This window comes from Falco biarmicus, chromosome 3, assembly GCF_023638135.1.
Source record: "Falco biarmicus isolate bFalBia1 chromosome 3, bFalBia1.pri, whole genome shotgun sequence".
Classification (NCBI taxonomy): Eukaryota; Metazoa; Chordata; class Aves; order Falconiformes; family Falconidae; genus Falco; species Falco biarmicus.
The window spans coordinates 121807227-121833483 of NC_079290.1; the positions used below are offsets into that span (position 1 = coordinate 121807227).

The window sequence follows — 26257 nt, forward strand, 5'->3', positions numbered from 1 at the left end:
GAGACAGTACTCTTTCATTAAAAGGCCTGAATCTATACAAATAAAGCAGTCATACTGGTGGTTGGATTTTCAAATTTTTGTTTGAATAAGATAGACAACAAGCAACTCATTTTCATAAGTGACAATACCAGCAGATACTGTCCTAAAAGAGATATGAATTTCCCCTCTTCCTCACAGGCAGTCATGTGGAAAGCCATCATCACATACCGATGTTGACAACAACTGTTCTATGCAGAGTATTTTAGTGGACATAAAAATGAGAAGAAGAAGGAATCAAGTCTACTGGGAGAGAACTAACTGCTGCTGTAGGAAATAAAAAGGTATCACAGAAAAGGAAGGATAAAGTAACTGGGAGGGTAAGCAGGCAGGGTAAGAAAACCCTTAATACAATAAATAACAGTGGTCCTATGTATGCATCCATGAAAACAAGCCGTGTTCAAAAATAAAGCACTAAACCTACCACCAAAAAAAAACCCCACAAAAAAACCCACACTCCAAAATCCTCCAAAAGACAAAGGTTATTAAAATTTTAACCTTGAATATGAAAAGGATATGGATATTAGACATCAGTCCTCCCCGACACTTGCTAGCAATCATACAACACCCTCCCCTGGAAGATTTCAATGCATCAAGCTCACATGCTACATTACACCTTTGAATGTCCGTGCAAACCTATCGCATATGTTAACTGCGGACCCGATGAGAATGGAGATGCGCAAAAGTCCAAGTGCCTAACAAGCGCCCCCAGAAATTTCCCTAGTGACAGCCACCCTTGGACCCTTGCTACCCACAGCACTCCCTTTTGAATCTTTCACCGGGGTGATGGCCCAGCTCTGAGTCGTGACTAAAGCAAGCCCAGTGGTAACCACGTCTGCGTGCATTTTTCCTTTACCAGTCAATACTGCTATAGTTGCCATTTAAATAAATGACTGAACATCAAGTGTTACTAACAGAAACTGATAACCATGGAGTTTCACGAAGATGGGTGTACACTTCCAATCTAACTTGCCACACACGTGGTGGAAATCAAACTAGCCATATACTTTTACCAGACAGCAGAAGAAATTGCTTGCTGCATGCAATACAATTTGATCGCTTCCAAAATGCCTCTCCTGGATGAGACTGTTTGCTCCCTGCAAGTTTCTCTTCCTCTCTGTTGATAATATAAGGAGCAAGAGCAACCGGTTCAGACCGAGTAATCCCAGTGGAGGCTGGCAACACAAATAAGGCAGGAGGCCTACATGTGTTAACAGAGAATTAGATACAGAAAAGCAGGGTTTGACCCCAGACATTACATTCATCACGCCACAGCCTCTGAATACAGAAAGGCTGCTAAGTGACGCAACAGTAAGAATGCTATCACCACACTTCTGTGACAACAGGAGAAGCTCTCGTACCTACCCACTGTTCAGCTCTTGACTTAGTTTAGCCTTTCAGGTTTTAAGAACAGAAAAGTTAAATCTGAGTTACAACAAATCAGCAAATTTATTTCATGCCAATACACAGAACTACACTATCTCCCAGAAGAGATAATAAGGACCTCACGTTTTAGAAAGACAAAGTCAGGACAGTATTACCATTACATTGCAACACTACCAGAATCGTTCCCGGTTTGTATTGAAGTACAACAGTAAGTCATAACATGTAAAAAAACACAGAGGAGAGGTATATGTAGCCAAGGACCACTTACTCCAACTTGTAACTGATCAATCAACTGAAATCTATGAATCAGGTATGCATTAACACACACAAAGCAAACGTAGTAAGATGCGGGTTTAGGCTTAAGGGTCAAGTCAGTGGAGCCTTCCCTGGAGAGAGGCTCTTTAACCAGCTCGTCCCATTTGTGAGCCTCCTAGGATTTAAAGATGCAACCAAAGTCAAGTTTTGCCAGAGCAGCTGCTTGACGTCTAGTAGGAAAAGCCTGTTCACTCAGCAGCTTTGCTCCTGAAATGCATCAATGAGTCCTTCTCCCAGTTTCAGAGGGACCAGGCAAAGACTTGCCTCACAAAAGTACCAAGTATAATATATATATACACACACAGAGGAGCTTGTCTGATCTGCCAGTGTAATAGATGTGTCCTATAAACTCTTCAAGAGTTTGTAGTGTTTAAAACGCTGTGAATTCAGCCGTCCCTTGTTCCCATGAATCTCATAGCAGGCATACGGTGATGGAAAGGCTATGAGAGCATCCATCCAAGAATGGCAGAATAGCATCTTACCATGTCTCTCGGCTTCTGGAGTCACACGATTGGCAGCTTTATCCAAGTGCTGTTTAAACGGCTTGTGCTCTACGTCCTGCTGCTGCTCTCCTGTTACATCCATGGCATCGATGCTCAAATCTGAAAGCAGTGAGCAAGGGAAGCGGTCTATGAACATACAAGTGTTATGACCTGTGGCAAACTGAGGAAATGAAAAGACAGAATCTTTCACCCAGCACGGTAAGAACGTGCCAAACCGGGAGAGCGTGTACGGCTAGGACCAAGTGACCGACAGGGAATAAAACACAAGGTGCAGCACGCTAAATGGCCTTCCCAGGTACCGGGTTTGGTTTGGTGTCCCAGAAGGACTGTTTCCAACTTCCAAGAAAGCGTTACCCTGAAAGATAAACGTGCTTAAGGCAAAAAGCCAAAAGCAAACCCCTCAAAGCCCAGAACCATTCTCAGGAACACACGAGTTAAGCCTAAAATTGGTTGAAAGCTGCCTCCTACCTCTTCCCCCGCCACCTTTCCCCCTTCAACATCAGCACATTTCCTTGTGATCCCTTTTCACAAAAAAAAGATTGAGGCCTGTGGTATCAGCTTGGTACCGAAGCACCACGATGTGCTTGCTGGCTACATGCTCTCTTAGAAAGCTGACAGCTTCTCCACACACAACAGCTGAGGCTTCCAGTCTCTCTGGCCTTCCCACGCCCTGTGAAACGTGAGGAAGGCAAAGACCGATAACATCTCGGGGGGTCAGGAGGAAGTCAAGATGCACTACATCTAGAGCCCAACGCATTACCCAAAGGAATTACCACAGCAGAACAAGAGACAGGAACGATCGATAGACAGGCAGATAACATGTACAGCAATAATACCCACGTCAGACTTGCAGGACGCTTCCAGTCACTTCATCCCGCAACTTTGTTTTGAATTTAGTTAAAAGGTAATCAGATTCTTAACGCTCATTCTGCTTTTATAACTTCTGGAGAAAGGCTAACACGTGGCCTTGGCATTACAGTCATAATTCAAGTACCAAAATCACAGCAAAGCTGTGCCTTGTCAAGTGACTTTCAAAGCAGGCTCTCGAGCCTTTCAACAAGATAGTCAAATCTGGAGTCCCAAGGGAACTCTGTGCCAGCTACGTCAGTGCGACCAAGCTCTCTGACAAAGTACACCGCCATACAGAAACATAAGTGGGTTTATACCTCAGGCTCTTTCACAATCTAGAAAAATAATACTGCCCGATCGGACACGCTGGTTTAAGCGCCTAGCAGGCCTGGCTGCGTAACCACGAGGGACCAACAATTCCTCCCCGGCTGTTGCCCAAGCCGCAGCGCAGCACACGGAGCCACGTGGGCCCTCGGCAAGTACAAAAGTGATCCCTCCGTAGTCAGCAGTCCGACTCACAAGCACAAGGCACACGTGGAAAAGTAACATCTAGACTGACCTTCAGTTTAGCTCCCCTTGATTTGTCAACGTACAATTCCGGATGAACCTAGGTACAAAGAAAAAACAAAAGAGCCCCGTTTCACTGGGAAGCAAATCAAAAGGCCTCTTGCATTCGGCTGCTCCGGCCCAGGAGCTGAATGTCAAGACACAGGATCAGCGAGACACCTGAACTGCTGCCTCCCAACCCTCCCCGGTAGTTAAACGCTTGCCCTTTGTAATACTTTTTAGAGAAATCAGCAGTCAGGGGCGAGGGGTGGGGATTCCACCGCCGGCTTTCTTTCCCTTGCCTGCTCGCAGGGGCGGGAAGAGGCTCCCGAGCCACCCCCCCGCGACAGCGTTACCGCAGGCCCCGAGGCAGCCTCTGCGGCCCGCGGGGGCCGGCAGCCCCAGCCGCCTGCCACGGCTCAGGCCAGCGGCTGAGGGAAAGACAAAGCCCCGCGCACAGCTGCGGCGGCTGCAGCGGCTGCCCGGGCAGCCCGGAGGCGGCGGGTGGGCGGCGGGGCGCCGCGGGCCGACCCCTCTCCCGGGCCCCGCCGCCACAAGCGAGCACCGGGGCCGCCCCGCCGCCGCTCCTCGCCTCCTCGCTGAGGTAGCGGCGCAGCTCCGAGAGACAAAAAAAAAAACAACCAAAAAAAGGCAGCCCCATGAGGAGCCCGCTGACCACCGTCACTGCCGGGGAGACGAGAACCGGCGGCAGCCCCGCCGGTCCCGGGCCGGGCCGCCCGCCTGCCTCAGCCTGCCCGCCGCCGGCACCAGGCGCTCCCTGCCGCGGCCGAGCGCCGGCCCGCCACATCCCCCCCACTCGGCCGCTGCCCGCCGGCCCCCGCCCGCCCTTCAGCCCGAGCGCTCACCCAGCGCGCCGCCGCACGTCCCGGCCCGAAACTCTTCCAGGCTCCCGGCGAAGGCTCCGCACCTCCACCGCCACTGCAGCGCGCCGCGCGGGCCGGAAATGAACCCACCTTCCGGGGCCGTATGCGTAGCCCATACGTACGAGGCCGGAAGCCCCGCCCCTTTGGCGTCAAGTCGTTTCTGCGCATGCGCTGCCCGGTTGGTGAAGCGCTGCTGCCACCTAGCGAAATTTAAATGGGTACTGCAGTCGGTCCTGTTGGTTGAGCGCTGCTGCCATCGAGCGAAATATAATTGGGTACAGCAACCGGCCCGGTTGGTGGAGCGCTGCTGCCATCTAGCGAAATATATTTGGGTACTGCAGCCGGCCCAGTTGGTGGAGCGCTGCTGCCACCTAGCGAAATATAATTGGGTACTGCAGCCGGCCCGGTTGGTGGAGCGCTGCTGCCACCTAGCGACATGTAATTGGGTACTGCAGCCGCCCTGTTGGTGGAGCGCTGCTGCCATCTAGCGAGATATAATTGGGTACTGCAGCCGGCTCGGTTGGTGGAGCGCTGCTGCCATCTAGCGAAATGTAATTGGGTACTGCAGCCAGCCCTGTTGGTGGATCGCTGCTGCCACCTAGCGAAATATGTTTGGGTACTGCAGCCGGCCCTGTTGGTGGAGCGCTGCTGCCATCTAGCGAAATAAACATGGGTACTGCAGCCGGCCCTGTTGGTGGATCGCTGCTGCCACCTAGCGAAATATATTTGGGTACTGCAGCCGCCCGGTTGGTGGAGCGCTGCTGCCACCTAGCGAAATATAATTGGGTACTGCAGCCGGCCCGGTTGGTGGAGCGCTGCTGCCACCTAGCGAAATATAATTGGGTACTGCAGCCGGGCCGGTTGGTGGAGCGCTGCTGCCACCTAGCGAAATATATTTGGGTACTGCAGCCGCCCTGTTGGTGGAGCGCTGCTGCCATCTAGCGAGATATAATTGGGTACTGCAGCCGGCCCGGTTGGTGGAGCGCTGCTGCCATCTAGCGAAATGTAATTGGGTACTGCAGCCGCCCGGTTGGTGGAGCGCTGCTGCCATCTAGCGAAATGTAATTGGGTACTGCAGCCGCCCGGTTGGTAGAGCGCTGCTGCCATCGAGCGAAATATATTTGGGTACTGCAGCCGGCCCTGTTGGTGGAGCGCTGCTGCCATCTAGCGAAATGTAATTGGGTACTGCAGCCGCCCGGTTGGTGGAGCGCTGCTGCCATCTAGCGAAATATATTTGGGTACTGCAGCCGGCCCGGTTGGTAGAGCGCTGCTGCCATCTAGCGGAATATAATTGGGTACTGCAGCCAGCCCGGTTGGTGGAGCGCTGCTGCCACCTAGCGAAATTTAAATGGGTACTGCAGCCGGCCCGGTTGGTGGAGCGCTGCTGCCATCTAGCGAAATATATTTGGGTACTGCAGCCGGCCCCGTTGGTGGAGCGCTCCTGCCATCTAGCGAAACGTAATTGGGTACTGCAGCCGCCCGGTTGGTGGAGCGCTGCTGCCACCTAGCGAAATATAATTGGGTACTGCAGCCGGGCCGGTTGGTGGAGCGCTGCTGCCACCTAGCGAAATTTAAATGGGTACTGCAGCCGGGCCGGTTGGTGGAGCGCTGCTGCCATCTAGCGAAATGTAATTGGGTACTGCAGCCGGCCCTGTTGGTGGAGCGCTGCTGCCATCTAGCGAAATATAATTGGGTACTGCAGCCGCCCGGTTGGTGGAGGTCCTTTCCTGCTATTTTGTGACTTGTGTTGGAAGTGCCTGGCACCAGGTTCGAGTATTAAGGCAGAAAGCCCCAGGGCCTCGTACCTCTGGGTGGTACATGCTGTGTCACACCAGCTACGGTGCCTTCCTGCTTTACAAATGCAATCAGTTTTGGCAAGTTTACAAAACTAGTGCTTTATCAGGACGGTGTCTTTGGATTTCAGCTTACCCCTTTCTACTTTTCATATGCCTACATCGCAAGAAAAAGAAAGGGTTTTGCTTCTCAGGTTTGCTCCAGTTACTCGGCAATTCAGGCATGACCACAGCAGAGCTGTTTTCCTACAGTCTTTTTTGTTTCCAGAATCCTCCCTCCCCTCCCTAGAGAGGGCTATGTGCAGGGCAAAGCGGACACTATGAGTAGGGACGACTGAGTAAAGTTACCAAAGGGCACGTGGTGCCTTCCTCGCAGCAAGGGACTGATTTCAGTTTTTCTATGCTTGGATGACTTTTGCAGCTCAGAGTTTGGTTAAATCTACTCGTGGGGCAGCACTTGAACGTCTGTTGAGTGATTTCATACTGGACAACAGCAGCCACACCCAGACAAAAGTCTCCTCGGGGACAGACACGATAGCAGACTTCGTGTGGGCTGACCTCACCTTTTGCTTGCAACCGGCACCTTATTTTGCAAAGGAATCTTTGAAACCCTCTTTCTTTGAGACAAGGGACCGTAAGGGCCAAGGGCCAAAGCAGCCACGCTGCAGCCTGGAGCCTGACGGTGGCTTCTCAGGTTCCAGCAATGGCTGTGGAGCACAGCTCTTGTGTCACCAAGCAGAGCGCCTGACACCCTGAAGTGCCTCGGCGCCCCGGGGGTGTGAAGCCTCTCTCTGGGGATCAGGCAGCCTCCCACCACAGGTCTTGCTGAGCTAAAATGACTCTGCAGAGGCTGTAAAATTGTCTCGGAGTGCTGTGCTGCTTAAGATGAAAGTGCTTCCGATAGCTCAAGCTAGCCCGCCCACTCAGCTCTTACGAGCTGTACCTCCATATGCCATGGGAAGAAGTATTTAACGCAGTAACTCCAACTCTCGGCTTGGCACCCAAACCCGTAGATCAAACAGTCCATTTGTTCTTATTATTGGAAGTCTCCTTCCTCCCCTCCAAAGCCTGTCGTGCTTCCCTCCCTGGGCGAGGGCCCTACTCGTCTCGCATATCCAGCAAGCAGCCTCTCGAGTGCAGTTTCCACAGGCACATCTTCTTGATCCGGCAGGTCAACGTAGGTATCTAGCGTCTGATCGTCGATACCGGGATCAATCGCACAGAAAGCAGTCTTCAGATCATCTGCCTTCCCCTCTCTGTTCCAAAACAACACAGTCACCATTACGTTGTGGTATGTGAAAAGAACATTTACTTACTTGTGTCACACTGAGAATCCATGTTGCCCGAAATGCAGAGCAGAGATGTCTTTTGATACAGTCATCCCTGCCTCTACTAGCATCCCGTTGTTAAACACATGTGCAATAAAGACTGGTGAATGCTAAACGTCAAACTGACCGGAAGTTAAGAAATCTTAGATTCATGATAACCTGGGAAGACCTTAATTTCACTCTATTGTGCATTGATATCCCTTATTACAGAACTGTACTTCTTGCTAATCCAGCGCCCACGTTGGACAGGATTTCACTTCACAGGCACCTGCCCACCTCTGGCGTTCTCCTCGGTGCTCGGTGTGGCACCAGACTTTTTTTCAATGCAGTAATTGCCTCTTGTTTTGAGGTGGAATTATTTCTCAGATTTGCACCCGTTGTCAGTCCTATTTGCTCTTCCCACTCCTCAGAACCAGTCTCTGAAGATGTACAGGATTTTACCGCTATTTTTGGAGAGCTGAGGAGTGTGGATAACTGGCTAGCTGAAAAAGTTCACATAAACATAGTCTAGCTGGCTGGACAAAAATGCGCATCGCTCTCAGCTTATCTGAAGTAAAGCACAAATACGCTGCCTTTGGCTGTTCTTGTTACACAATAACAGGAAGATTTCGGTGGGAAAAGAATGTTGCAGGTGGGAACAGATAACTACAGAAGAGAAACTAGGGGTGGGCTTGATATTTAGGCAACTCACCAATAATGAGCTTAACTTTTGTAATACGTATGAGCTAATTATAACAAGGCATAAAAGGTGACTGTAAGGCACAATAAACGAAGTCTGCTGATCACTCATATTGATTGACTGTGTCTTCCCTCCGTCGCGACAGAGGAGCACTGTACCGAAGGGGATTAGTGGTACAACTGATCTCTGCTCGCTGTCTGCCACGCCAAAGTTCTTTGGGTCGGGGACTGCTGCTCGCAGTGTTCCGCAGAGCCGGGCTCAGCCAGGTCTCGGCATTCACTGCAACGGGCACAGCCCTGTAGCGCAGGGAGGCCTGCGCTGGCCACGCACACTGCGTCCACTGCGGGGTTCCCTCTGCACGCGCGGTCCTGAGCTACTGTCCCCATCAGCCCCTTCCCTCCATACTTACAGTAGATCTCCCAGCTTGTTCTTCAGCTGGCTCAGATACTCCTGCTTCCCCCTGACATCCTGGCTCCGGGGCTTGGCCACGAAAGCTTCAGCGCTCCCCGCCTCCTCCTGAAAGAAATTACAGCTGTGTTAGCACCGAACATGTGTTCCGGTCTGCACAGGAGCTGCCTCTCAACGTGCACGAAAATAACGCGGCTCTCCGAGAAATGGAATTTCCACGTGAAAAGTGGAAATAGAGAGAAAGAATATGGGAAAAACTCCCATCACAGAAAAGGCACAAGCTTGCACTGCCATTGTCTGCAGAGGGCCTTCAGGTGTTAGAGCTTGTGGTGGGCACTCCAGCTTTGTTAGTCTGATAAACCTAGCTAGTCTTATAAAACTAATTTAATCCCTAATTTAATCCCATTCTCCTGAAAAGGAAAGAGCCAATCCAAGAACTAGTTGATGCAAGCAGGTACAGCACTGAAGACCTCATTGACAACTTATCCTTATTCAAAGAATTAAACTGACGTTACTTAGGTTTTAGGGATTAAAGTAGAGATTTAATTAAGGATTACATTTGTTTTAGGGATTTAGGGATTAAATTAGGGATAGGTCATTTGTGTGGGTCTCGCAGTACTACAAAACACATCTGTCAGCACCTTTGCAACTTGTCTCGAGTGCTCCAGGGTGGAAAAAAAATGGGACTCTCTGAGAGGTTCTGCCCAACAAAACCAGAAAAGGAAAGATCTTCCTTGGAAATACCTTTCAGGAATGGCAGGGAAAACGGCTCAAGCTTCTGGAAAGGCTGAGGAAAAGATGTCGAAGGATCAAAGAAATGCTACTCTATCCCAGAGAGAACCTCTGGATACAGTCGTGCTTAGTATGACGTGAAGAATTCTTGCAACGCTTCCTTGTCCCTGTATCATTGCCTGCTTCCCCCATGTGCTGGGGTACGGTGCAATGGGACATTGTGAGTTGAATGAACTTCCTCATGCCACAAGAAGCAGTCATTCCTTACAATGTAGTCTTGCTACTTAGCCATTCTGGCGCTTGTCTGCATTAATCTCGTCAGCAGAGAAGTAACCCGGGAAAACCCAAATACTGCTCTGCTGGACACTTCCCGGTCACGGCCACCAGTACCGGGGCAGGGAGAGGGGAGGAGGATGAGGCTTTTCAGCAGCAGGAAGCTGTTACTTTGGCTTGGCCGTAGAGCGCAGCCTTAGCAGGGGCTCGAGCCCACTAGAAATACCTGCATGTCCCGTGGTTCACGTGGCATCATTGTAAAGTGTGGCTACTTCAGCTATGTCTTCAGTATGCTCACCGTTTCAGCTTTTCTAGTGCACCTGAGTTTCCCTGGCTTTAAAGTTATCAGTGTTTACACTAAGAAGAAGGTGAATCTTGAAGACACCGGCCACGAAAGTAATTCTCCCACCTTCCTAATGGGTATTTATTACCAATTAATCTCAGTGGAAACAAGCAGTGAAGAAAGCTTCCACATACCCATGCAGGGAAGCCATTTCCCTCTCTTAGAGCTCCCGTTGCTATTTCTTCCAGAAGCACATCCACCAGCTGACTGCTGGTCTTCCCCTCAGCCAGAGAACCCCACTGGTCAGCTCCGCCTGGAAATCACCTCTGCAACAGCAAAAAGACACCGAGCTGCTAGGAGAACGTGCCCACACATACTGGTTTTGTGTGAATCCCACTAGGAGCCTAAGGATAGATACAGATCTCCAGGCATGTGGTTGGTCTCCTAAGCTGTCTAAGGCAAAATGGAATACCCTGCAAGCACCTCTCAGGCCACTCCTAAAAGCCTAGGAGAAAATGGGGTGTTGCAGGTGGGCTTAGGGGTTGGGGTTAGGGGTGTGGGAAAATCACCCTGAGGTGGGGGGAACTCGAGAAAATTGCGTCCTAACGGAAGCATAGTATTACGGAAAGCTTTTTTTAGGGTAGAATACAGCTATAGCCTGGAGGACGGTTGGCACGCACACAGTCTGTATCGCCACAGTTCCCTAAGCAGCAGCTCAGCGCACGCCGACAGCGGTGACGGAGGACGCGCTGAAGGCAAAAAGCCAAAAGCAAACCCCTCGAAGCCCAGAACCTTGCTCAGGAACACAGGAGTTAAGCCTAAAACCGGTTGAAAGAGCTGCCTCCTACCTGTTCTCCCGCCACCTTTCCCCCTCCAATGTCAGCACCTTTCCTCGCGATCCCTTTTCGCAAACAAAAGACGGACGCCTGCGGTCTCAGCTCGGTACCGAAGCACCACGATGCGCTTGCCGGCTGCATGCTCTCTCACAAGGCTGACAGCTTCTCTGCACGCAACAGCCGAGGCCCTGTGAAAGGGGAGGAAGGCAAACACCGATCACGTCTCGCAGGGGTCAGGAGGGAGTCGGGGTGCGCTGCAGTCAGAGCCCAACGCCTTCCCCAGAGGAATTACCGGGGCACAACAAGAGGCAGGGGCGATCAGTAGACAGGCAGAAAACACGCACGGCAGCGATACCCACGTCAGACTGGCAGGACGCTTCCAGTCGCTTCACCCCGCAGCTTTGTTTTGAATTTAGTTAAAAGGTAATCAGATTCTTAACGCTCATTCTGCTTTTAATAGCTGCTGGAGAAAGGCTAACACGTGGCATTGGCATTACAGTCGAAATTCCAGTATAAAAATCACGGCAAAGCTGTGCTTTGTCAAGCGACTTTCAAAGCAGGCTCTGGAGCCTTTCAACAAGACAGTCAAATCTGGAGTCCCAAGGGAACTCTGTGCCAGCTCCATCAGTACATCTGAGCTCTCTGACAAAGTACACCGCCATACAGAAACGTAAGCGGGTTTATACCTCGGGCTCATTTACAATCTAGAAAAATAATACTGCCCGACCGGACGCGCTGCTTCAAGCGCCTAGCAGGCCCGGCTGCGTAACCACGAGGGACCGACAATTCCTCCCCGGCCGTTGCCCGAGCCGCAGCGCAGCACTCGGAAGCAGCGGGCACACGGAGCCTCGCGGGCCCTCGGCAAGTACAAAGGTTATCCCTCCGTAGTCAGCAGTCTGACTCACAAGCACAAGGCACACGGGGAAAAGTAACATCTCGACTGACCTTCGGTTCCGCTCCCCTTGATTTGTCAATGTACAATTCCAGACGAACCTAGGGACAAAGGAAAAACAAAAGACCCCCGTTTCACTGGGAAGCAAATCAAAAGGCCTCTTCCCCTCGGCTGCTCCGGACCCGGAGCTGACTGTCACGACACAAGATCAGCCAGACACCTGAGTAGCTGCTGCCTCCCAGCCCATCCCGGTGGTTAAACGCTTGCGGAGAAATCAGCAGTCGGGGGCGACGGGTGGGGATTCTGCTACCGGCTTTCTTTTCTTGCCTTTGCCCGCTCCCAGGGGCGGGAAGAGGCTCCTGAGCCACCCCCCCCCGCGACAGCGTTACCGCAGGCCCCAAGGCAGCCTCTGCGGCCCGCGGGGGCCGGCAGCCCCAGCCGGCTGCCACGGCTCAGGCCAGCGGCTGGGGGAAAGACAAAGCCCCACGCAGAGCTGCGGCGGCTGCGGCGGCTGCCCGGGCAGCCCGGAGGCGGCGGCGGGTGGGCGGCGGGGCGCCGATGGCCGACCCCTCTCCCGGGCCCCGCCGCCACAAGCGAGCACCGGGGCCGCCCCGCCGCCGCTCCTCGCCGAGGTAGCGGCGCGGCTCCGAGAGACAAAAAAAACAAAAACAAACCCACCCAAAAAAGGGCAGCCCCGTGAGGAGCCCGCTGACCACCGTCCCTGCCGGGGAGACGAGAACCGGCGGCAGCCCCGCCGGTCCCGGGCCGGGCCGCCCGCCTGCCTCAGCCCGCCCGCCGCCGGCACCAGGCGCTCCCTGCCGCGGCCGAGCGCCGGGCCGCCACATCCCCCCCCCGACCGGGCCGCTGCCCGCCGGCCCCCGGCCGCCCTTCAGCCCGAGCGCGCCGCCGCACGTCCCGGCCCGAAAGTCTTCCGGGCTCCCGGCGAAGGCTCCGTACCTCCACGGCCGCTCCAGCGCGCCGCGCGGGCCGGGAGTGAACCCGCCTTTCCCGGGCCGGATGCGCCATCTGCCCCTACGCACGAGGCCGGAAGCCCCGCCCCTAGGGGGGGGGGTCAAAGCCGCTTCTGCGCATGCGCCGCCCTCGGTCGGCCAGAAAGGCTTCTGCGCATGCGCCAAAGCGGGATTGCGTCATCTGCCCGTACGCCCGAGGCCGGAAGCCCCGCCCCTTCGGCGTCAAGCCGCGTCTGCGCATGCGCTGCCCTTAGTTTGCCAGAAAGCCCTTCTGCGCATGCGCCGAGGCGTGTTGCGTCATCGGGCTGCGACGAAGCCGGAAGCCCCGCCCCCTTCGGCGTCAAGCCGCGTCTGCGCATGCGCTGCCCTTACTTTGCCAGAAACCCCTTCTGCGCATGCGCCGAAGCCGGATTGCGTCATCGGCCCGCGACGTGCCCGGAAGCCACGCCCCCTTCGGCGTCAAGCCGCGTCTGCGCATGCGCTGCCCTTACTCCGCCGGGGGGGCGCGGTGCTGCCGCCTGGCGAAAAAAATTGGGTACTGCAGCCCGTCTAGCTAACGGACTGCACAGTTTATTATATAGGCACGGCATCAAGAGGGGAACTCTGCCCACGGCCCGTTAGGAAGTTGCCTGGCGTCCCATCTCGGTGGATGAAGTTCTGGCAGCGAACATTCTCGATTCCACTAGTCTAGCGAAAAAGAAAAAAAAAAAAAAAAAAAAAAAAAAAAATCACTCGAGAGACCAGGCTTACGCTTTTTTTTCCCCCCCTTATAAAAACACTAGCAACAGTGCCTGAACGGGAAAAGGGGTCACGAAAGTTTTTATCGTAAAATGGAAGGGCACGAAAGAGAACAGAATTCGACAGACGATACGTAAACCTCTGCAGCTCTTTCCCCGTGCCTATCGGACATCGGTTTCCAAAAACTTTCTCGGGTGAGCGTCTTTTGTCTTTGAGCAGTGCAACAGACGCTTTGCAAACAGCACAAGTCTGCTTTTGAACCATCGTTTCAGACTTTGCAATCCCTTGAGATGGGGCGCTTTGTACTTGAGAGAAACAAAACCCACTCTGAGTCTTTCCTTTAACGATACAGGCCTATTCCCCTTTCCCTTAGAGAAACAACCTACTCGCTTCTGATCTCTCGAGGAATCTTAATACTCCCAACACACTGCGCCGTCAAGATCAACAAAGCAGTTTCCTACCACGTTGCCAGCGAGCGATAGGACCGTCTCGAGACGAAGTTTCCTCGGACAAAAACCCGAGCGATCTATCTTCAAGACTCGGTCCAAACGGCTCCGTCACCGTTCCATCGCAGTCCCCTTCAGCTCCACACCACTGCCTTGTGGGAACGCCCCCTAGAAAAAAAGAAACGCTTTCATCAGGGTAACAAGCAGAATACAGCTCTAGCCTCGAGGACGGCTGGCACGCACACGGCCTGTATCGCCGCAGTCCCCTGAGCCGCAGCTCAGCGCGCGCCGACAGCGGTGACGGAGGACGCGCTGAAGGCGAAAAGCCGAAAGCCAACCCCCCGAAGCCCAGAACCGTGCTCAGGCACCCAGGAGTTAAGCCTAAAACCGGTTGAAAGAGCTGCCTCCTACCTGTTCCCCCCGCCACCTCTCCCCCTCCGAGGCCAGCACCTTTCCTCGCGATCCCTTTTCGCAAACAAAAGACGGACGCCTGCGGCCTCAGCTCGGTACCGAAGCACCACGATGCGCTTGCCGGCGGCGTGCTCTCTCACAAGGCTGACAGCTTCTCTGCACGCAACAGCCGAGGCCCTGTGAAAGGGGAGGAAGGCAAACACCCATCACGTCTCGCCGGGGTCAGGAGGGAGTCGGGGTGCGCTGCGGTCAGAGCCCAACGCCTTCCCCAGAGGAATTACCGGGCCCCAACGAGAGGCAGGAGCGATCGGCAGACAGGCAGGTAACACGCACGGCAGCGATACCCACGGCAGACTGGCAGGACGCTTCCAGCCGCTTCACCCCGCCGCTTTGTTTCGAATTTCGTTAAAAGGCAATCCGATTCTTAAGGCTCACTCTGCTTTGAGGAGCTGCTGGAGAAAGGCTAACACGTGGCATTGGCGTTACCGTCGGAATTCCGGCGTAAAAATCACGGCAAAGCCGTGCCTTGTCAAGCGGCTTCCCAAGCAGGCTCTGGAGCCTTTCCACGAGACGGGCAAAGCCGGAGTCCCGCGGGAACCCTGTGCCAGCTCCGTCAGTAGGGCCCAGCTCTCCGACAAAGCGCACCGCCGTACGGAAACGTCAAGCGGGTTTATACCTCGGGCTCCTTTACAGCCTCGGAAAACAATACTGCCCGGCCGGACGCGCTGCTCTAAGCGCCTAGCAGGCCCGGCTGCGTTACCACGAGGGACCGACAATTCCTCCCCGGCCGTTGCCCGAGCCGCAGCGCAGCACTCGGAAGCGGCGGGCACACGGAGCCTCGCGGGCCCTCGGCGGCTACAAAAGGGATCCCTCCGTAGTCAGCAGTCCGACTCGCAAGCACGAGGCACGCGTGGCGAAGTAACATCTCGAGCGACCTTCGGTTCCGCTCCCCTTGACTTGTCGACGGACGCTTCCGGACGAACCTAGGGACAAAGGGAAAACAAAAGGCCCCGGTTTCGCGGGGAAGCAAACCAAAAGGCCTCTTCCCCTCGGCTGCTCCGGCCCCGGAGCTGACTGTCACGACACAAGATCAGCCAGACACCTGAGCTGCCGCTGCCTCCCTGCCCTCCCCGGCAGTTAAAAGGCTTGCGGAGAAAGCAGCAGTCGGGGGCGACGGCTGGGGATTCCGCTGCCGGCTGCCTTTTCTTGCTCTGGCCCGCTCGCAGGGGCGGGAAGAGGCTCCTGAGCCACACACACCCCCCCCCACCCCCCCCCCCACCCCGCGACAGCGTTACCGCAGGCCCCGAGGCAGCCTCTCTGCGGCCCGCGGGGGCCGGCAGCCCCAGCCGGCTGCCACGGCTCAGGCCAGCGGCTGGGGGAAAGACAAAGCCCCGCGCAGGGCTGCGGCGGCTGCCCGGGCAGCCCGCAGGCGGCGGCGGGTGGGCGGCGGGGCGGCGCGGGCCGACCCCTCTCCCGGGCGCCGCCGCCACGAGCGAGCACCGGGGCCGCCCCGCCGCCGCTCCTCGCCGAGGTAGCGGCGCGGCTCCGAGAGAAAAAAGAAAAAAAAAAAAAAAAAAATCACTCGAGAGACCAGGCTTACGCTTTTTTTCCCCCCCTTATAAAAACACTAGCAACAGTGCCTGAACGGGAAAAGGGGTCACGAAAGTTTTTATCGTAAAATGGAAGGGCACGAAAGAGAACAGAATTCGACAGACGATACGTAAACCTCTGCAGCTCTTTCCCCGTGCCTATCGGACATCGGTTTCCAAAAACTTTCTCGGGTGAGCGTCTTTTGTCTTTGAGCAGTGCAACAGACGCTTTGCAAACAGCACAAGTCTGCTTTTGAACCATCGTTTCAGACTTTGCAATCCCTTGAGATGGGGCGCTTTGTACTTGAGAGAAACAAAACCCACTCTGAGTCTTTCCTTTAACGATACAGGCCTATTCCCCTTTCCCTTAGAGAAACAACCTACTCGCTTCTGATCTCTCGAGGAATCTTAATACTCCCAACACACTGCGCCGTCAAGATCAACAAAGCAGTTTCCTACCACGTTGCCAGCGAGCGATAGGACCGTCTCGAGACGAAGTTTCCTCGGACAAAAACCCGAGCGATCTATCTTCAAGACTCGGTCCAAACGGCTCCGTCACCGTTCCATCGCAGTCCCCTTCGGCTCCACACCACTGCCTTGTGGGAACGCCCCCTAGAAAAAAAGAAACGCTTTCATCAGGGTAACAAGCAGAATACAGCTCTAGCCTTGAGGACGGCTGGCACGCACACGGCCTGTATCGCCGCAGTCCCCTGAGCCGCAGCTCAGCGCGCGCCGACAGCGGTGACGGAGGACGCGCTGAAGGCGAAAAGCCGAAAGCCAACCCCCCGAAGCCCAGAACCGTGCTCAGGCACCCAGGAGTTAAGCCTAAAACCGGTTGAAAGAGCTGCCTCCTACCTGTTCCCCCCGCCACCTCTCCCCCTCCGAGGCCAGCACCTTTCCTCGCGATCCCTTTTCGCAAACAAAAGACGGACGCCTGCGGCCTCAGCTCGGTACCGAAGCACCACGATGCGCTTGCCGGCGGCGTGCTCTCTCACAAGGCTGACAGCTTCTCTGCACGCAACAGCCGAGGCCCTGTGAAAGGGGAGGAAGGCAAACACCCATCACGTCTCGCCGGGGTCAGGAGGGAGTCGGGGTGCGCTGCGGTCAGAGCCCAACGCCTTCCCCAGAGGAATTACCGGGCCACAACGAGAGGCAGGAGCGATCGGCAGACAGGCAGGTAACACGCACGGCAGCGATACCCACGGCAGACTGGCAGGACGCTTCCAGCCGCTTCACCCCGCCGCTTTGTTTCGAATTTCGTTAAAAGGCAATCCGATTCTTAAGGCTCACTCTGCTTTGAGGAGCTGCTGGAGAAAGGCTAACACGTGGCATTGGCGTTACCGTCGGAATTCCGGCGTAAAAATCACGGCAAAGCCGTGCCTTGTCAAGCGGCTTCCCAAGCAGGCTCTGGAGCCTTTCCACGAGACGGGCAAAGCCGGAGTCCCGCGGGAACCCTGTGCCAGCTCCGTCAGTAGGGCCCAGCTCTCCGACAAAGCGCACCGCCGTACGGAAACGTCAAGCGGGTTTATACCTCGGGCTCCTTTACAGCCTCGGAAAACAATACTGCCCGGCCGGACGCGCTGCTCTAAGCGCCTAGCAGGCCCGGCTGCGTTACCACGAGGGACCGACAATTCCTCCCCGGCCGTTGCCCGAGCCGCAGCGCAGCACTCGGAAGCGGCGGGCACACGGAGCCTCGCGGGCCCTCGGCGGCTACAAAAGGGATCCCTCCGTAGTCAGCAGTCCGACTCGCAAGCACGAGGCACGCGTGGCGAAGTAACATCTCGAGCGACCTTCGGTTCCGCTCCCCTTGACTTGTCGACGGACGCTTCCGGACGAACCTAGGGACAAAGGGAAAACAAAAGGCCCCGGTTTCGCGGGGAAGCAAACCAAAAGGCCTCTTCCCCTCGGCTGCTCCGGCCCCGGAGCTGACTGTCACGACACAAGATCAGCCAGACACCTGAGCTGCCGCTGCCTCCCAGCCCTCCCCGGCAGTTAAAAGGCTTGCGGAGAAAGCAGCAGTCGGGGGCGACGGCTGGGGATTCCGCTGCCGGCTGCCTTTTCTTGCTCTGGCCCGCTCGCAGGGGCGGGAAGAGGCTCCTGAGCCACACACACCCCCCCCACCCCCCCCCACCCCGCGACAGCGTTACCGCAGGCCCCGAGGCAGCCTCTCTGCGGCCCGCGGGGGCCGGCAGCCCCAGCCGGCTGCCACGGCTCAGGCCAGCGGCTGGGGGAAAGACAAAGCCCCGCGCAGGGCTGCGGCGGCTGCCCGGGCAGCCCGCAGGCGGCGGCGGGTGGGCGGCGGGGCGGCGCGGGCCGACCCCTCTCCCGGGCGCCGCCGCCACGAGCGAGCACCGGGGCCGCCCCGCCGCCGCTCCTCGCCGAGGTAGCGGCGCGGCTCCGAGAGAAAAAAGAAAAAAAAAAAAAAAAAAATCACTCGAGAGACCAGGCTTACGCTTTTTTTCCCCCCCTTATAAAAACACTAGCAACAGTGCCTGAACGGGAAAAGGGGTCACGAAAGTTTTTATCGTAAAATGGAAGGGCACGAAAGAGAACAGAATTCGACAGACGATACGTAAACCTCTGCAGCTCTTTCCCCGTGCCTATCGGACATCGGTTTCCAAAAACTTTCTCGGGTGAGCGTCTTTTGTCTTTGAGCAGTGCAACCGACGCTTTGCAAACAGCACAAGTCTGCTTTTGAACCATCGTTTCAGACTTTGCAATCCCTTGAGATGGGGCGCTTTGTACTTGAGAGAAACAAAACCCACTCTGAGTCTTTCCTTTAACGATACAGGCCTATTCCCCTTTCCCTTAGAGAAACAACCTACTCGCTTCTGATCTCTCGAGGAATCTTAATACTCCCAACACACTGCGCCGTCAAGATCAACAAAGCAGTTTCCTACCACGTTGCCAGCGAGCGATAGGACCGTCTCGAGACGAAGTTTCCTCGGACAAAAACCCGAGCGATCTATCTTCAAGACTCGGTCCAAACGGCTCCGTCACCGTTCCATCGCAGTCCCCTTCGGCTCCACACCACTGCCTTGTGGGAACGCCCCCTAGAAAAAAAGAAACGCTTTCATCAGGGTAACAAGCAGAATACAGCTCTAGCCTCGAGGACGGCTGGCACGCACACGGCCTGTATCGCCGCAGTCCCCTGAGCCGCAGCTCAGCGCGCGCCGACAGCGGTGACGGAGGACGCGCTGAAGGCGAAAAGCCGAAAGCCAACCCCCCGAAGCCCAGAACCGTGCTCAGGCACCCAGGAGTTAAGCCTAAAACCGGTTGAAAGAGCTGCCTCCTACCTGTTCCCCCCGCCACCTCTCCCCCTCCGAGGCCAGCACCTTTCCTCGCGATCCCTTTTCGCAAACAAAAGACGGACGCCTGCGGCCTCAGCTCGGTACCGAAGCACCACGATGCGCTTGCCGGCGGCGTGCTCTCTCACAAGGCTGACAGCTTCTCTGCACGCAACAGCCGAGGCCCTGTGAAAGGGGAGGAAGGCAAACACCCATCACGTCTCGCCGGGGTCAGGAGGGAGTCGGGGTGCGCTGCGGTCAGAGCCCAACGCCTTCCCCAGAGGAATTACCGGGCCACAACGAGAGGCAGGAGCGATCGGCAGACAGGCAGGTAACACGCACGGCAGCGATACCCACGGCAGACTGGCAGGACGCTTCCAGCCGCTTCACCCCGCCGCTTTGTTTCGAATTTCGTTAAAAGGCAATCCGATTCTTAAGGCTCACTCTGCTTTGAGGAGCTGCTGGAGAAAGGCTAACACGTGGCATTGGCGTTACCGTCGGAATTCCGGCGTAAAAATCACGGCAAAGCCGTGCCTTGTCAAGCGGCTTCCCAAGCAGGCTCTGGAGCCTTTCCACGAGACGGGCAAAGCCGGAGTCCCGCGGGAACCCTGTGCCAGCTCCGTCAGTAGGGCCCAGCTCTCCGACAAAGCGCACCGCCGTACGGAAACGTCAAGCGGGTTTATACCTTGGGCTCCTTTACAGCCTCGGAAAACAATACTGCCCGGCCGGACGCGCTGCTCTAAGCGCCTAGCAGGCCCGGCTGCGTTACCACGAGGGACCGACAATTCCTCCCCGGCCGTTGCCCGAGCCGCAGCGCAGCACTCGGAAGCGGCGGGCACACGGAGCCTCGCGGGCCCTCGGCGGCTACAAAAGGGATCCCTCCGTAGTCAGCAGTCCGACTCGCAAGCACGAGGCACGCGTGGCGAAGTAACATCTCGAGCGACCTTCGGTTCCGCTCCCCTTGACTTGTCGACGGACGCTTCCGGACGAACCTATGGACAAAGGGAAAACAAAAGGCCCCGGTTTCGCGGGGAAGCAAACCAAAAGGCCTCTTCCCCTCGGCTGCTCCGGCCCCGGAGCTGACTGTCACGACACAAGATCAGCCAGACACCTGAGCTGCCGCTGCCTCCCAGCCCTCCCCGGCAGTTAAAAGGCTTGCGGAGAAAGCAGCAGTCGGGGGCGACGGCTGGGGATTCCGCTGCCGGCTGCCTTTTCTTGCTCTGGCCCGCTCGCAGGGGCGGGAAGAGGCTCCTGAGCCACACACACCCGCCCCCACCCCACCCCCCCACCCCCCCCACCCCCCGCGACAGCGTTACCGCAGGCCCCGAGGCAGCCTCTCTGCGGCCCGCGGGGGCCGGCAGCCCCAGCCGGCTGCCACGGCTCAGGCCAGCGGCTGGGGGAAAGACAAAGCCCCGCGCAGGGCTGCGGCGGCTGCCCGGGCAGCCCGCAGGCGGCGGCGGGTGGGCGGCGGGGCGGCGCGGGCCGACCCCTCTCCCGGGCGCCGCCGCCACGAGCGAGCACCGGGGCCGCCCCGCCGCCGCTCCTCGCCGAGGTAGCGGCGCGGCTCCGAGAGAAAAAAAAAAAAAAAAAAAAAACACCCAAAAAAGGGCAGCCCCGTGAGGAGCCCGCTGACCACCGTCCCTGCCGGGGAGACGAGAACCGGCGGCAGCCCCGCCGGTCCCGGGCCGGGCCGCCCGCCTGCCTCAGCCCGCCCGCCGCCGGCACCAGGCGCTCCCTGCCGCGGCCGAGCGCCGGGCCGCCACATCCCCCCGACTCGGCCGCTGCCCGCCGGCCCCCGGCCGCCCTTCAGCCCGAGCGCTCACCCAGCGCGCCGCCGCACGTCCCGGCCCGAAACTCTTCCAGGTTCCCGGCGAAGGCTCCGCACCCCCACAGCCACTCCAGCGCGCCGCGCGGGCCGGAAATGAACCCGCCTTCCGGGGCCGTATGCGTAGCCCATACGTACGAGGCCGGAAGCCCCGCCCCTTTGGCGTCACGTCGTTTCTGCGCATGCGCTGCCCGATAGTTGGAGCGCTGCTGCCATCTAGCGAAATATAAATGGGTACTGCAGCCGGCCCTGTTGGTGGAGCGCTGCTGCCATCTAGCGAAATATAATTGGGTACTGCAGCCGCCCGGTTGGTGGAGGTCCTTTCCTGCTATTTTGTGACTTGTGTTGGAAGTGCCTGGCACCAGGTTCGAGTATTAAGGCAGAAAGCCCCAGGGCCTCGTACCTCTGGGTGGTACATGCTGTGTCACACCAGCTACGGTGCCTTCCTGCTTTACAAATGCAATCAGTTTTGGCAAGTTTACAAAACTAGTGCTTTATCAGGAAGGTGTCTTTGGATTTCAGCTTACCCCTTTCTACTTTTCATATGCCTACATCGCAAGAAAAAGAAAGGGTTTTGCTTCTCAGGTTTGCTCCAGTTACTCGGCAATTCAGGCATGACCACAGCAGAGCTGTTTTCCTACAGTCTTTTTTGTTTCCAGAATCCTCCCTCCCCTCCCTAGAGAGGGCTATGTGCAGGGCAAAGCGGACACTATGAGTAGGGACGACTGAGTAAAGTTACCAAAGGGCACGTGGTGCCTTCCTCGCAGCAAGGGACAGATTTCAGTTTTTCTATGCTTGGATGACTTTTGCAGCTCAGAGTTTGGTTAAATCTACTCGTGGGGCAGCACTTGAACGTCTGTTGAGTGATTTCATACTGGACAACAGCAGCCACACCCAGACAAAAGTCTCCTCGGGGACAGACACGATAGCAGACTTCGTGTGGGCTGACCTCACCTTTTGCTTGCAACCGGCACCTTATTTTGCAAAGGAATCTTTGAAACCCTCTTTCTTTGAGACAAGGGACCGTAAGGGCCAAGGGCCAAAGCAGCCACGCTGCAGCCTGGAGCCTGACGGTGGCTTCTCAGGTTCCAGCAATGGCTGTGGAGCACAGCTCTTGTGTCACCAAGCAGAGCGCCTGACACCCTGAAGTGCCTCGGCGCCCCGGGGGTGTGAAGCCTCTCTCTGGGGATCAGGCAGCCTCCCACCACAGGTCTTGCTGAGCTAAAATGACTCTGCAGAGGCTGTAAAATTGTCTCGGAGTGCTGTGCTGCTTAAGATGAAAGTGCTTCCGATAGCTCAAGCTAGCCCGCCCACTCAGCTCTTACGAGCTGTACCTCCATATGCCATGGGAAGAAGTATTTAACGCAGTAACTCCAACTCTCGGCTTGGCACCCAAACCCGTAGATCAAACAGTCCATTTGTTCTTATTATTGGAAGTCTCCTTCCTCCCCTCCAAAGCCTGTCGTGCTTCCCTCCCTGGGCGAGGGCCCTACTCGTCTCGCATATCCAGCAAGCAGCCTCTCGAGTGCAGTTTCCACAGGCACATCTTCTTGATCCGGCAGGTCAACGTAGGTATCTAGCGTCTGATCGTCGATACCGGGATCAATCGCACAGAAAGCAGTCTTCAGATCATCTGCCTTCCCCTCTCTGTTCCAAAACAACACAGTCACCATTACGTTGTGGTATGTGAAAAGAACATTTACTTACTTGTGTCACACTGAGAATCCATGTTGCCCGAAATGCAGAGCAGAGATGTCTTTTGATACAGTCATCCCTGCCTCTACTAGCATCCCGTTGTTAAACACATGTGCAATAAAGACTGGTGAATGCTAAACGTCAAACTGACCGGAAGTTAAGAAATCTTAGATTCATGATAACCTGGGAAGACCTTAATTTCACTCTATTGTGCATTGATATCCCTTATTACAGAACTGTACTTCTTGCTAATCCAGCGCCCACGTTGGACAGGATTTCACTTCACAGGCACCTGCCCACCTCTGGCGTTCTCCTCGGTGCTCGGTGTGGCACCAGACTTTTTTTCAATGCAGTAATTGCCTCTTGTTTTGAGGTGGAATTATTTCTCAGATTTGCACCCGTTGTCAGTCCTATTTGCTCTTCCCACTCCTCAGAACCAGTCTCTGAAGACGTACAGGATTTTACCGCTATTTTTGGAGAGCTGAGGAGTGTGGATAACTGGCTAGCTGGAAAAGTTCACATAAACATAGTCTAGCTGGCTGGACAAAAATGCGCATCGCTCTCAGCTTATCTGAAGTAAAGCACAAATACGCTGCCTTTGGCTGTTCTTGTTACACAATAACAGGAAGATTTCGGTGGGAAAAGAATGTTGCAGGTGGGAACAGATAACTACAGAAGAGAAACTAGGGGTGGGCTTGATATTTAGGCAACTCACCAATAATGAGCTTAACTTTTGTAATACGTATGAGCTAATTATAACAAGGCATAAAAGGTGACTGTAAGGCACAATAAACGAAGTCTGCTGATCACTCATATTGATTGACTGTGTCTTCCCTCCGTCGCGACAGAGGAGCACTGTACCGAAGGGGATTAGTGGTACAACTGATCTCTGCTCGCTGTCTGCCACGCCAAAGTTCTTTGGGTCGGGGACTGCTGCTCGCAGTGTTCCGCAGAGCCGGGCTCAGCCAGGTCTCGGCATTCACTGCAACGGGCACAGCCCTGTAGCGCAGGGAGGCCTGCGCTGGCCACGCACACTGCGTCCACTGCGGGGTTCCCTCTGCACGCGCGGTCCTGAGCTACTGTCCCCATCAGCCCCTTCCCTCCATACTTACAGTAGATCTCCCAGCTTGTTCTTCAGCTGGCTCAGATACTCCTGCTTCCCCCTGACATCCTGGCTCCGGGGCTTGGCCACGAAAGCTTCAGCGCTCCCCGCCTCCTCCTGAAAGAAATTACAGCTGTGTTAGCACCGAACATGTGTTCCGGTCTGCACAGGAGCTGCCTCTCAACGTGCACGAAAATAACGCGGCTCTCCGAGAAATGGAATTTCCACGTGAAAAGTGGAAATAGAGAGAAAGAATATGGGAAAAACTCCCATCACAGAAAAGGCACAAGCTTGCACTGCCATTGTCTGCAGAGGGCCTTCAGGTGTTAGAGCTTGTGGTGGGCACTCCAGCTTTGTTAGTCTGATAAACCTAGCTAGTCTTATAAAACTAATTTAATCCCTAATTTAATCCCATTCTCCTGAAAAGGAAAGAGCCAATCCAAGAACTAGTTGATGCAAGCAGGTACAGCACTGAAGACCTCATTGACAACTTATCCTTATGCAAAGAATTAAACTGACGTTACTTAAGTTTTAGGGATTAGAGATTTAATTAACGATTACATTTGTTTTAGGGATTTAGGGATTATATTAGGGATAGGTCTTTTACGTGGGTCTCGCAGTACTACAAAACACATCTGTCAGCACCTTTGCAACTTGTCTCGAGTGCTCCAGGGTGGAAAAAAAATGGGACTCTCTGAGAGGTTCTGCCCAACAAAACCAGAAAAGGAAAGATCTTCCTTGGAAATACCTTTCAGGAATGGCAGGGAAACCGGCTCAAGCTTCTGGAAAGGCTGAGGAAAAGATGTCGAAGGATCAAAGAAATGCTACTCTATCCCAGAGAGAACCTCTGGATACAGTCGTGCTTAGTATGACGTGAAGAATTCTTGCAACGCTTCCTTGTCCCTGTATCATTGCCTGCTTCCCCCATGTGCTGGGGTACGGTGCAATGGGACATTGTGAGTTGAATGAACTTCCTCATGCCACAAGAAGCAGTCATTCCTTACAATGTAGTCTTGCTACTTAGTCATTCTGGCGCTTGTCTGCATTAATCTCGTCAGCAGAGAAGTAACCCGGGAAAACCCAAATACTGCTCTGCTGGACACTTCCCGGTCACGGCCACCAGTACCGGGGCAGGGAGAGGGGAGGAGGATGAGGCTTTTCAGCAGCAGGAAGCTGTTACTTTGGCTTGGCCGTAGAGCGCAGCATTAGCAGGGGCTCGAGCCCACTAGAAATACCTGCATGTCCGGTGGTTCACGTGGCATCATTGTAAAGTGTGGCTACTTCAGCTATGTCTTCAGTATGCTCACCGTTTCAGCTTTTCTAGTGCACCTGAGTTTCCCTGGCTTTAAAGTTTTCAGTGTTTACACTAAGAAGAAGGTGAATATTGAAGACACCGGCCACGAAAGTAATTCTCCCACCTTCCTAATGGGTATTTATTACCAATTAATCTCAGTGGAAACAAGCAGTGAAGAAAGCTTCCACATACCCATGCAGGGAAGCCATTTCCCTCTCTTAGAGCTCCCGTTGCTATTTCTTCCAGAAGCACATCCACCAGCTGACTGCTGGTCTTCCCCTCAGCCAGAGAACCCCACTGGTCAGCTCCGCCTGGAAATCACCTCTGCAACAGCAAAAAGACACCGAGCTGCTAGGAGAACGTGCCCACACATACTGGTTTTGTGTGAATCCCACTAGGAGCCTAAGGATAGATACAGATCTCCAGGCATGTGGTTGGTCTCCTAAGCTGTCTAAGGCAAAATGGAATACCCTGCAAGCACCTCTCAGGCCACTCCTAAAAGCCTAGGAGAAAACGGGGTGTTGCAGGTGGGCTTAGGGGTTGGGGTTAGGGGTGTGGGAAAATCACCCTGAGGTGGGGGGAACTCGAGAAAATTGCGTCCTAACGGAAGCATAGCATTACGGAAAGCTTTTTTTAGGGTAGAATACAGCTATAGCCTGGAGGACAGTTGGCACGCACACGGTCTGTATCGCCACAGTTCCCTAAGCAGCAGCTCAGCGCACGCCGACAGCGGTGACGGAGGACGCGCTGAAGGCAAAAAGCCAAAAGCAAACCCCTCGAAGCCCAGAACCTTGCTCAGGAACACAGGAGTTAAGCCTAAAACCGGTTGAAAGAGCTGCCTCCTACCTGTTCTCCCCGCCACCTTTCCCCCTCCAATGTCAGCACCTTTCCTCGCGATCCCTTTTCGCAAACAAAAGACGGACGCCTGCGGCCTCAGCTCGGTACCGAAGCACCACGATGCGCTTGCCGGCTGCATGCTCTCTCACAAGGCTGACAGCTTCTCTGCACGCAACAGCCGAGGCCCTGTGAAAGGGGAGGAAGGCAAACACCGATCACGTCTCGCAGGGGTCAGGAGGGAGTCGGGGTGCGCTGCAGTCAGAGCCCAACGCCTTCCCCAGAGGAATTACCGGGGCACAACAAGAGGCAGGGGCCATCA

At 55.2% G+C, this 26257-nt stretch overlaps 1 protein-coding gene and 4 long non-coding RNA genes across 32 annotated transcripts in view; 1 reads left to right on the forward strand and 4 right to left on the reverse strand.

Annotated features, from left to right (window-relative positions):
- Window positions 1-15293, reverse strand: part of LOC130145389 (endoplasmic reticulum-Golgi intermediate compartment protein 3-like) — a 74475-nt gene extending 59182 nt beyond the window's left edge. For 11 of the 24 annotated variants that reach the window (XR_008820514.1, XR_008820513.1, XR_008820512.1 and 8 more), the window contains exons 1-3: window positions 4502-4698; window positions 3649-3696; window positions 2220-2400 (exon numbers count right to left, since the gene is read on the reverse strand). Coding sequence is in view for 12 of the 24 variants with exons in the window: in XM_056330075.1 (XP_056186050.1) it covers window positions 2220-2400; window positions 3649-3696; window positions 4502-4687 (415 nt within the window). In the remaining 12 variants the exon portion in view is untranslated. Of the gene's footprint in view, window positions 1-4; window positions 1238-2219; window positions 2401-2708; window positions 2911-3648; window positions 3697-4501; window positions 4699-12655; window positions 12893-15244 lie in introns of those variants that run through there. The other 13 variants (XR_008820517.1, XR_008820515.1, XR_008820519.1 and 10 more) reach the window with 12 other exon arrangements.
- LOC130145393 (uncharacterized) lies at window positions 3580-12734 on the forward strand. The gene is made up of 2 exons (XR_008820530.1): window positions 3580-3700; window positions 12643-12734. It is a non-coding gene; the product is annotated as an uncharacterized LOC130145393 (long non-coding RNA).
- LOC130145392 (uncharacterized) lies at window positions 6586-11817 on the reverse strand. 5 transcript variants are annotated; one of them, XR_008820528.1, is made up of 4 exons: window positions 11797-11817; window positions 10210-10341; window positions 8729-8835; window positions 6586-7568 (listed from the first exon to the last, which is right to left on the reverse strand). It is a non-coding gene; the product is annotated as an uncharacterized LOC130145392 (long non-coding RNA). The 5 variants fall into 5 exon arrangements; XR_008820527.1 differs by lacking the exon at window positions 11797-11817 and adding an exon at window positions 11003-11045; XR_008820526.1 differs by lacking the exon at window positions 11797-11817 and adding an exon at window positions 10962-11017.
- Window positions 15294-16332: 1039 nt separating the features above from the next.
- On the reverse strand, window positions 16333-17681 carry LOC130145394 (uncharacterized). The gene is made up of 3 exons (XR_008820531.1): window positions 17035-17681; window positions 16793-16930; window positions 16333-16510 (listed from the first exon to the last, which is right to left on the reverse strand). It is a non-coding gene; the product is annotated as an uncharacterized LOC130145394 (long non-coding RNA).
- Window positions 17682-22408: 4727 nt separating this feature from the next.
- LOC130146934 (uncharacterized) lies at window positions 22409-25636 on the reverse strand. The gene is made up of 3 exons (XR_008821048.1): window positions 25294-25636; window positions 23818-23924; window positions 22409-22657 (listed from the first exon to the last, which is right to left on the reverse strand). It is a non-coding gene; the product is annotated as an uncharacterized LOC130146934 (long non-coding RNA).
- Between the last annotated feature and the right edge of the window lie 621 nt (window positions 25637-26257).